Here is an 11,503-nt window from a genome sequence, read left to right on the forward strand (position 1 = left end):
AATTAGGGTTTCTCAAAATCAAATCAGGAACGATCAATTTAAGTTCTAAGGAATCGATTTCTATATTTCTAGTTAAGAGATTGTCGATTTTAATCTTGTAGGTTTTAGGGTTTTGATCAAGATCAAAGTTTCCATAATTATGGATTAGGGTTTCTGATCAATCTAGGTTCTCAGATTTAAGTTATACCTTTGCTTTGTAGGGGATTAGAACCGGACCACCTTTAGAGAGAGAGAGAGATCGAACGGATGCAATCGGGTCGCGGACGGGAGCAGACGCGTGCTGAGGACGATCGCCGGCTGTCTCGGGTGCGAGTCTCTCGGACACGGGTCGTGTCGGGTGCGATCGCGTCTCGGGTGTGGATGCGAGCTGGACGGGTTCTTCTGAGCTGGAACGTGATCTGAGAACGTCTAGGTATCAAGAGGGATCTTCTGAGTTCTTGATTGAACTAAGAACGAGATTAGGGTTTTAGGTGTGGTCGCCGGTTTTGGCTTTTTAGGGTTGAGAAGTTTCGATTTTGTCTCAGGGATCTAGAGACGATCGTGCTGATAACGTGTTGTAAAAGAATGGGGAATTGTCTGTGTATTATTAATGAACAATAGAGGTTCCTTATATAAGGATTACAAAGTATAGGAAAAATGAAATTATCCAAAACCTAATACAACATGAAATAGGAAAAGATCTAAACAGATAAATGGAAAACGTCCTAAGATCTAAAGTCGACTAATACATAGCCGACTCTCTCTCCTCTTGGACGCCGACTCTTTCTCCTCTTGGGCAAGGCCACGGCTGGACCTAGACATGGTCATTGGTTATGGGTCATCCACATAATGATTTATAACTTATAGACTTTAATCTATATATTTATTTATTTCTAAAAATTGATTTGGATCCTATTCAACCGCTCCATTATGCTAAAAGAGGCCATGATAGTATACCATGATAATAAACAAACAATCAAAGCATATGTTGTTGGTTGGATTTGATGCATTTGATATTGTTTTTGTAGGCCAAAGTGTTTCACTATGGATCAATTAGTTTGATAACGGAGCCGTGTAGGTCAGCTCACTTGAAGGCAATGGAAGTTGCCAAAGAAGCAGGAGCTCTTCTTTCCTACGACCCTAACCTAAGGGAACCTCTTTGGCCATCTCCTGAAGAGGCTAGGAAACAGATCATGAGCGTTTGGGACAAGGCTGAGATCATTAAGGTCAGCGACGTGGAGCTTGAGTTCCTTACGGAAAACAAAACGATTGATGATGAGTCAGCCATGTCTCTATGGCATCCCAATTTGAAGCTCTTGCTTGTTACCCTCGGCGAAGATGGATGTCGTTACTACACTAAGGTAACTTGTGCCATCAACATCTTCATCATCATCATGACCATGGCTTGCTTTTGAGTTTTGATTGATAATTATTGCTTGGTTATGACTTATGACGTTTGCCCATTAGGTTTTCAATTTAATTTGATTGCTTGTTAATCAAGAAAGCTAATTTTGCCATGTATAGAAATTCCATGGAGCTGTTCAAACTTTTAATGTGAACGCCGTGGATACTACCGGAGCTGGAGATTCCTTCGTAGGCGCGTTTCTAAGCAAGATTGTCGATGATCAATCTGTACTCGAGGTTACAACATAACCCTAAAACTCTCAAATGATCTTAAGTGTATTGAAGAAAGGAAAAAACTTTAGTTTGTCTTCAAGAACTAACAAGATCGATAGACTTCATACATAAATTTAAGGTGAGGCTGCTTTAGAGGCAGCCAAGGTTCCATCCAAAGAACATCTAAAAACATATTTATATCTGTCTAGAAACCCTAACACATGAACTATTGAAACTTTTTAATGGATCATAAGTGGGCCTTGAGTGTGGACTTCAATAAAGTGTACTCAGTTGTATATCAACAAGTGTGATTTACTGATTCTTTAATTAGGAGGAAAAGAAACTGAGGAAAGTGCTGAGGTTTGCAAACGCTTGTGGAGCCATCACGACCACAAAGAAAGGAGCCATTCTAGCTCTTCCTTCAGACAGTGAAGCTCTCAGCTTTATTAAAGACAACCAGAGACGTAGTAACAACCCTTTTAAGTCCAAAAAATTGCGCTTCTTATATTGCAGTAATTGCTCATGATTCTCATAATCTCTTTTAAGATAAAAAAAAAGATCTCAATGTTTTATCTTTTCTGTTTGTATCCTTTATCTCTTGCTAATAGAAGAAGAAAAAGAGTTTTTTTTTTTTTGCCTGAGCCACGTACTTTCCAACTTGTTCCTGTTTTGTTTCCACATGTTTCTATGTGATCAAGAAGAGAACACCTTCCGTGTTGGCTACGTCAGCTGCCTTCATTCGAGTTTGAAGCAGATTCCTTGTTCAAGAGGTATATGAACAAACTCAAACAAAAAACATCTTATAGAGAGATTCAGACAAGAGAATACTAAAAGTGTAATAAGCTCTCAACATAGCTTTTACTCAACTTAAACAAAACTAAAGACATGACATTCAATCCACGCATCCTCCTCCTTATTTTTCCATAGAGGAATGTCTACACATAGCTTACATATAGCATTTTAGCCTAGATCAGGGACAATGAAGTGCTCCTCCTCATCATCATCTCTGAACTCCAACCTTGGCTTCTTGTATGAAACATTGGACTTCATGGGCCTATATGAATGAACATGACCTAAATGCGAAACAGAAAGCTCGGGAACTTCAGCTGCTGGAAGTCTCTCCTGACTAATCTGATCACCGAAGAAACCCATGTCTGAAAACCACTCTAACTCCCCAAGACCAAGCTGTCCTTTCTGCTGTAAAATTTAAAACAAGAAGCAAGTCAATATAAAGTAGATACAAAACAAAAGTATTAAGGATCAAATCAACACTTTCACTCTCGATCTGAATCGCTTACCTTATCGGTACACTCAGGATCAGAGAAGTGGAAGAAATCGTCAACAGCCCACGGAAGAGGAGTAGCAGAAGAAGGTTGTTGCTGGTTTAGGGTTTTAGCTGGAATCTCCTTAGCTTTCTGTTGGTTGTTGGAAGGCTCAGGTTGATTCTTGCTGCTGCAACTAGTTGAGCTGAGAGCCACTTTGATTCCAGTGGCTAAGAACCTCTGGTGATTGGCAGATCTACTGTTAGCTACGTGGATGGATTCATCACAGTCCCTGCAAAGCAGAGCTCTATCCTCAACACAGAAAATGAAAGCTGCCTTCTCCTACACGTCACAAGAAGAGTAACAACATAATGAGCATACACATTGCTAAACAAGATCTAAGGGAGAAAGAGAGATCTATAACTATAAACTTACTTGGCAGATATCACAACGACGGAACTTGGTGGCAAGAGAATTGAGATGAAGGCGTTGGTGCTTGCTTGCAAGTTTGTTAGCTGCATGAATCTCCACGTCGCATTTAGGGCACAGAGCTGCTTCGTCGGCACAACATATCACAGTCGCTGGAGCTTTCTCACACACATCACACTGTATCTTCATCTTTACTTATTTTCCAAAATCAGTTGTTGATTCTTGGTTTTAAATCAAGAAGAGGCCTGAATCTGACTTTGTTTGCTTAGCAGAAAATGTAGGTGAAGGTGGAAAGGATCTTGGAGAAGAAGTAAACAATAAAAGGAGAGATGATGTAATAAAGAAATGATTTGACAAGTTGTTGAGGAACAATTAGCGGTGAATAAGAAGAAGATAAAAGAGATTTTGATGAATCTTCGTATCAAAATGAAACACTATGCTTCTTACAGCAAGGTCTCTTGGGTCCCACGCTTCTTTTGTGGCTCTCCTTTCTCCTTTCGTCATCTTTCCTCATGTAGATATTATTATTATATTCACACTTTTCTTTTTCAATTATTTTTTTGGGACAAAAACTTTTCTTTTGTTGGAAACTACTAGCTCAGATGTATCTATATATTATATATATATATTTATGTTTTGTATAATAACGAGAGAGTAGAGAATTGAGAGTCTTTATTATTTTTTCATTGATACAAATACAAAGAAAAAGAGATATTTATAGTAGAGAAGTAAGAAGACACGTATACTGTGTCTCATTTTAAAAATGACATCTGCAACATGAGAAGGATAGGTGTTGTTGTCCCACGTGTACCAAGCTGGACAATCACTATTATTTAACAAAGGATCCAATTTTAGTATTATCTTCCAACACTCCCCCTTGATTATCTTTTTTGTATTACGTAGTGTCTCGTTAAAAACCTTGTCATGGAAAAACCCAATGGGACAAAAACCATGACTAGGAAAAAAGAGTACACTGCCGTAATCTTCCCCTAAAAATAGTGGACATAGATTTCTCGTCAGAGATCACGCAAATGCCGTATTCCGATACCATAAACGTGTTTTCGGAATGTTGTAGTGAGAAGGGCTTTTGTGAACAAGTCAGCCGGATTGTCGCATGACCGTACATACTTGATGTCCATTTCCTTATTTTTCTCGAGCTCCCTTATGTACGAGAAAAATCTTGGAGAGATGTGCTTTGTCCTGTCACTCTTAATGTAGCATTCTTTGAGTTGAGCGACACAAGCCGAATTATCTTCAAATATTTTCGTCGGATCTTTCTCATTAACTATTTCGCTTGATTCTTGTATGTGGTCTCATTGACCGAAGCCACACACATTCTCGACATGCTTCGTGAAGCGCATTAGTTTATGCATGAATCGAAGATGTCGCAACCAGAGTTTGTTTCTGGGACCGCCAAGAGATCGCGGTTCCACCAAAGAAACATAGCCGGTTTGTGTTCGACTTTATAAATATCATGTATCTGCAAAGCATACCAAATTCGGGGTTTCTAGGATAAATTACTCCTAAATCAATTTGTACCTTGGAGAGAACAGATATGTTCTCGATGCCGTTCTAATTTCCATAAATAGGAAATGAGCTATATCTCGCAAAGACATTAGTGTCTAAAAGTATATTTAATCAAATACAACTCGCAAGATATATAAGCTCATATATGCTTTATTACCATTAGCATCTCCAAAGTACTTATTAATATAAGATCTTACCAGGATCTTTTAAGCATCTCTTTCAACATCGAGAGATCTATTTACCATTGGAGTACTCAAAGGAGTCGCTTTATTCATACAAAAGCGTTTCAATAACCTTTTCGTATGATTTTATTGATGCACAATTATTCTTTATCGGAGATGCTATATCTGGAGCCCAAGACAAAACTTTGTCTTTCCGAGATCTTTCATTTGATCTTTCATTTCGAACTCCTCTTTCATATGAGTTCAAGCATCATCAACCTCCTTTTGAGTTCCAATTATGTTCAGGTCATCACATGCGTCCGGATTGCTTTAATCCGTAAAGTGATCGCTGTAACTTGACCGAACAAATCTCCCTGGATTTTTCTTTCAATGCCTTTGGCATTTTCAATCCCCTCAGGGAGTTTCATATATATATATATATATCGTTATCCAACGATCCATACAAATATGCAGTCACAACGTCCATGAGATGCATCTCAAGATTTTTAGACGCCCGTTAGGCTCATCAAAAATCTAAACGTAATTGCATCCATTATCGGGGAATACGTTTCCTCAAAATCAATTCCCGGTCTCTGAGAAAATTTTTGGGCAACTAATCAGGTTTTATATCGTGTTACTTTTTTCACGAATACCCACTTATACCCAACAAGATTTATATCCTCAGACGTTATGACTATAGGTCCAAAGACATTCCTTTTATTTAGGGAGAATAATTCAATTTGAATGACCTTCTGCCACTCCTCCCAATCATGCCTTTTTAACATTCCAAAATGGACCTTGGATCGGGATCATCATTTTTATGATTGATCTCTTTGGACACAGAAAAGGAGAACATTCCATCAACATCTTTTATCTATTACTTTTCATCAAGGGCATAGTTGATGGAAATCTCATACTTTTCTGTTCCCTTTTCGTCATCTGGATCCATATCTTTATTTGGTTCTTCTTGAACCTTTTCATCTATGTCTTCTTTCAGACATTTTCAGTATCAGGTTATTCTGGAACATTTCCACTTATGCCTTCTTTCAGACATCTTATAATATCAGGTTCTTCTGGAACCTTACTCTTTATGCTTTCTTGCAGACATCTTTCAGTATCAGGTTCTCTTTGAACCTTTCTCAACCAATTTATTTCGGGGATTTTTATCTCTAGAACCCGCTAGTCTCCCCCTATTTAATTGAACCCTAGGTTCATTCATTTTGTAACCATCAGCTTGTTCTTTAGGAACATCAACTCTTGATGGAATATTTTCAGCGGGTACATCATGTCGTATCTGCGAACCCATTTGGTAACTGGTTTGCCAAATTATGCAAATGCACAATTCCTGAATTTCCTATTCTCTTTAATTCATAGAGGGGTCAAGGTGTAACAACGATTGTGTACACCATATAATATCTTTAGGAATTTCTCTAATTCCTCCCCCTAACATTGGAAATTCATTCTCATTAAAATGGCAATCGGCAAACCATGCCATAAACATGTCACCGGTTACTGGTTTAAGATACCTTATATACGGCTTGTTCTAACTCTTTCAGAGTTTTATACATTTCCGAGAGCATCTTTAACTCTCCAGGGACTACTAAATATCAAGATGCAACTCAAGTCGTTTATGTCCTGCCAGACATTTAAATATATTGCATCTATTTTTCTCTAGTGACCTCGGAACAAGCCATTTTTCATACCTCAAGGTCATCTTTCATTTCATTCTCTGGAGAACTATACCTTGGACTTTTGGTCCAAAAATCTCTCGTTTTTCTAACGAGCTTTATATCAAATTGATGGCCAATCAATTCACTCTACCCTCATACATAGAGGTAGATTCATAATCCTTATTTATATAGCGCTTTTTCATTTTATCGTCGACAATCTATTTTTTCTTTGATTACATCTTTTTATCCGTACTGATATGGTTAATCGAGATCTCTTTATCATCATCGATGATTTACCAAGGTACCTGACTGTAATATTAACCATATCAATGGTCTCATCATGAGATTCATCCTCTATTCATATTTTTACTCCTTTTCGAGGACTATTTGGAACAAAAGTGGTCTATCACGTCTCTAGCGTGCCATAGACTCATATATCGTCCGTTTAGGACACATTTTATCATTGGAGCATTTTCAGCTGGAATATGAGATTACATTATTTCATCAAAATGTCTGGCAGACATTTTGTAAATGGATTATCTTACTTTTCATTGTAATCCATTTCACATATCTCATTCCATCAGCTTATCATATGCTTCTAGCAAACTTGCGAGCATATTTCTAATTATCCATATACTTTATCTCTCTGGATTGTATATGTCTTTATTACATGCACAACTACATTACACCCGATCATGGGGATCATCTTACTTGAATTTACTTTATCGAGTTCTTTTTCAAGTGCGAACATAATTTCTCAATGTTCCACTCACCAGGATTCTTTAATTCTCCCCCTCGAGATGATGACACTCTATGTCTAAAATCTTGTACTGAATCCCACTCTAGAACCAATAACATATCCAGTTTTCTCATTTGGGATGAATTATGTTTCAAATCCTTTAGAGTGAGATCTTAATTTTGGGCCTGCTTAAGGAAATCACATATTGTGAACTTGTTTGATGATTCATCATCCATGATGGTTTCTTTTATTTTCTTGACATGCTATATGTGAAAAACTTATGGTTTTTCAACATTTCACAATAATGTCGATAACATTATTGGAGATGGCTATATCAGTAAACTTCAGGTTTACTACTCATTTATAATTTTTCCATCTTTTTCTTATGCATGTCTTTTCATCATAAACTCTTCTAGAGCCAATAATATGTTTATATTACTAGATACTATACTTATTTAATTTGAGAGAGGAAAAATATTTGTTACCTTTAGTAGTCATGACGATGACCTAATACCTGTCAGGTATATTTATCTCCATCCTAAAACTCAAAATCTTATTTAGGAAGATAATTCTCATATCACATCGATATTTTATTTTCATTTTCTGGACCAACCAGAAAATTTGAATCATCAAGATGAGTATTCAAGCTATGAAAAATGGTTCGGGCTCATAAGAGACGAAGTTTAATATACTTCCTTTCTCTTTTTATTTTTGATTCTCGATATAGATCAGCTAAATATTTGGCGTACGACAACTACGTACCCAATTTTCTTTATGGCCGTATCTATAGCAAACCTTTTCTGTTTGTTTTTTATCACCCGACCACTTTCATTTTTCGTGGAAGTTCTAATTATTTCATATGGACGGAATCTTCTTCCTCGTCCTCTTCCACGACCATGATAGCGGCTTCTACCGCATCCAATTCCTCGTCCTTTTCTAGTGGGACCGACTTGATGATTTAGTATCATGATTTCATTTTTTTTTCAGTTTTCGCGGAGGATTTATATCAACTCCGACTATTTAGTGAATCCTTTCTTTCAAGGATTTATTTATCAAAGATTTTTTAGATCTTTTCTCATGATACACTTCATCTTATAAACCATAATTGAATTGGTGTAAATACCATGGCTTTATCTTTTTCTCATCCGATATAGTTTATATCGATGATTTCTAAAAGCTCATTTTCTTTCAGGTGCATCTTTGCACCCACTGCCCAAGTCTTATAATCATTTCTTGTAATATCAAGGGCATTAATTTCGAGTTTTGTTAAAACTCACATGATAACATTATATAATAAAGACGAGAATTTAAATGCAGAAATCAAAGGCAAAAAATAAATGCATAAATTAAATTGCAGAAATTTAAATAGCATAAATAAAAATTGGAGGCTTAGCCTACCACATGATCCGAGGAGTCTTAGAGTCTTACACTACCATATTGATCATTTTTCAAAGTCCAAAGAGACATGGTCTACCATTTTGACTTTTACTTATTTCAAGGTCCGAGGAGACTTAGTCTACCATTTTTGACATTTTCTTTTTATTCACGGAGGCAAAGCTTACCACGTGTTTCTCTGATCGTGAAGGCATAGCCTACCATAATGATCAGTCGGAGAAGGCAACGCCTATCATCCCGAAAAATAAACGGAGAAGGTCCAGCCTCTCACTCCGAAATAATAATAAAATTTAAATAAATTTAATATATTGAAATACATAAATTTAAACATTACCTCGGTTGGTTTAAGAACTTTCGGATTGATAAACCTCAGTTGGTCAGAGCTTCGTGCTGATAACGTGTTGTAAACTACTAGCTCAGATGTATCTATATTTTATATATGTATGTTTATGTTTTGTATAACAACGAGAGAGTAGAGAATTGAGAGTCTTTATTATTTTTTCATTGATAAAAATACAAAGGGGAAGAGGTATTTATAGTCGAGAAGTAAGAAGACACGTATACTGTGTCTCATTATAAAAATGACATCTGCAACATGAGAAGGATAGGTGTTGTTGCCCCACGTGTACCAAGCTGGACAATCACTATTATTTAACAAAGGATAATCACCAACTTTAGTATTATCTTCCAACATCTTTTTCAATTATGTTTTGTTTTCTAGCAGAGATTTTTTTTAGCAGAGATTTTGGGTCCCTTTTATTTTAATTAAAAATAATAATCTGTACATTTTTACTTGATCTGGAAAATGACATTTTGAATTTATTATTTCATATTATGTGATATGGACCAGTCCATGAGATATTTTCTTTTTATTTATTTTTTCATTCTTTTTCGAAAATTAAAATGATAAATGTCATCTTTTCATGTTATATAATATATATGTACCAGTTGATACATTTCTGACATGGTTTGTCACAAAAATTATGCAATGAATTCAAAGAATAATCAAGTCAATCTCAATACACCCACCGTCTCTTTTAAATTTTCAATAGATTTCCACCAGCTCGACTGCTTTGAGTTAGTTTGTTCTAACCCCTCATTAATGATGCTTGAGGACAGTTCTATAGACATGGCTGAATTGGTTTGTAGTTTAGAAAATCTCACATCTTCTAATAACTTTCCTCGAAGTTCTGATTATGTGTGGCTTTCAATGAGGAATGCAAGATCAACAATTAAAGTTCTAATGTAGCCAAACGCGAGATGAACAATGACGCTAAACATATTTGCAAGATAGTGCACATCTAATCACACATATGGCTTACTCTCCGACAGCTTTTCTTACCATCCAAGGGCCTTTGAAAGTGTTTTCAATGAGTGACCTCTTAAATCCATCATCTCCTTTCGAAAAACCAATCCATTAGGGAATCTTCTGACCATAAATGTGTCCAATGATTTCACTCTTTTAATTTATTCTGGTCCAGTTTCATCACAAGAACCCGACATTTCTTATGTGAAATTTTTAGTGAAAATTTAGAGCATTTAATATTCATAACTTATCTTAAATTAAGTTTTCAGCCTCATGTAGAAAAAGAGATATATCAATTAGAAAAAAAACAAACAAATAGCTGGCTAATTAGTTTTTCAAATTTTGTAGAGTATCTCAAACATGTTATAAACCAAGGTCTGGTGGAACCTCATATTCGAATGTCCATATTCTTATGTCTTTGTATTTCCTAGCCCATATTGTATTAGAGTTTCATACTTATGTAATTCCCTATATAAAAGCTCTTTATTGTCTAATAAATATACAGACTTTTTCCTTATTTTCATAACACGTTATCAACACGATAGCCTCTAGCCCTAAGCCCCCACGAAATATTATTCAACCCAGCCGAAAATCATCAAGCCCTAAACGCAAAGGAATCTGCCTCGGAACTTCAAAGAAGCCGTTCTCTCAAAGATATCAAATCGAAGCCATCGCCGAGACGAATTCGTCAGTGCAAACTGCTTGTCGATCTGACCACTGACGCGCCCTCACGCACAGATACAGTGCGCGCCGATTTGATTTGGAAACCAAATCCGATCCCACCAAGGATTTTCTAGCCGAACTCAACTCCTGTGCAAGATAAGTTTATCATACCTTAGTTGATTCATGTTATCTTGTTGGCGTTCATGTTATCTAATACTCCTCGTGTTGTTTCATGAGCCGAGGGAATTAAAATCTAATATCAACAAGGAGTTCAAGCCGAGAGGAGTTGCTGTCTGTGCGATCAAACTCTCTTTTCCATTCAGATCAAAAGGAGTTCATAGGTAAACTATTTCAAAATTTAAAACTACTTAGAGGTCGAGCTTAATGTAATTAAACTCGAACCATACAAGAGAGAACCGATCGCATATACCTTAATATGTGATCATAGAAATCAAAACCTAACCAACTATGAATACATAATTCGATTTATATCCTTATAAATCATATAGTATATGTTTAAAACTTAGTAAAACATGGTCATAAGTTTTAAACCTAAGAACTAATCTAAACCTAAAATCGCATGACATGAAAATCGAATGTCATGCTTAAAACCGAAAATTGTATAAACCTATACTATCTAATATGGTTCTAATAATTCTAAAACTTGAATCATATACCTAAAACTATAGTTTCAGATCTGATTATGTCAATAATCAGATCGCATACTTGGTATGCTTGAAAAACCGATTCCTAAA

At 36.2% G+C, this 11,503-nt stretch overlaps 1 protein-coding gene and 1 pseudogene across 2 annotated transcripts; one reads left to right on the forward strand and one right to left on the reverse strand.

Moving 5' to 3' along the window:
• LOC106308116 overlaps positions 1-2,122 on the forward strand; it is a 6,755-nt pseudogene extending 4,633 nt beyond the window's left edge.
• Positions 2,123-2,375: 253 nt separating this feature from the next.
• LOC106308115 (B-box zinc finger protein 24) lies at positions 2,376-3,683 on the reverse strand. 2 transcript variants are annotated; one of them, XM_013745250.1, is made up of 3 exons: positions 3,294-3,683; positions 2,895-3,200; positions 2,376-2,790 (listed from the first exon to the last, which is right to left on the reverse strand). In XM_013745250.1, the coding sequence occupies exons 1-3, from the start codon at positions 3,474-3,476 to the stop codon at positions 2,557-2,559; spliced, it is 723 nt and encodes a 240-aa protein (XP_013600704.1). In that variant the 5' UTR covers positions 3,477-3,683; the 3' UTR covers positions 2,376-2,556. The 2 variants fall into 2 exon arrangements, with proteins under 2 accessions (XP_013600704.1, XP_013600703.1); XM_013745249.1 differs by having other exon boundaries at positions 2,395-2,793; positions 3,294-3,675.
• Between the last annotated feature and the right edge of the window lie 7,820 nt (positions 3,684-11,503).

Source organism: Brassica oleracea, chromosome C8 (assembly GCF_000695525.1).
Source record: "Brassica oleracea var. oleracea cultivar TO1000 chromosome C8, BOL, whole genome shotgun sequence".
Classification (NCBI taxonomy): Eukaryota; Viridiplantae; Streptophyta; class Magnoliopsida; order Brassicales; family Brassicaceae; genus Brassica; species Brassica oleracea.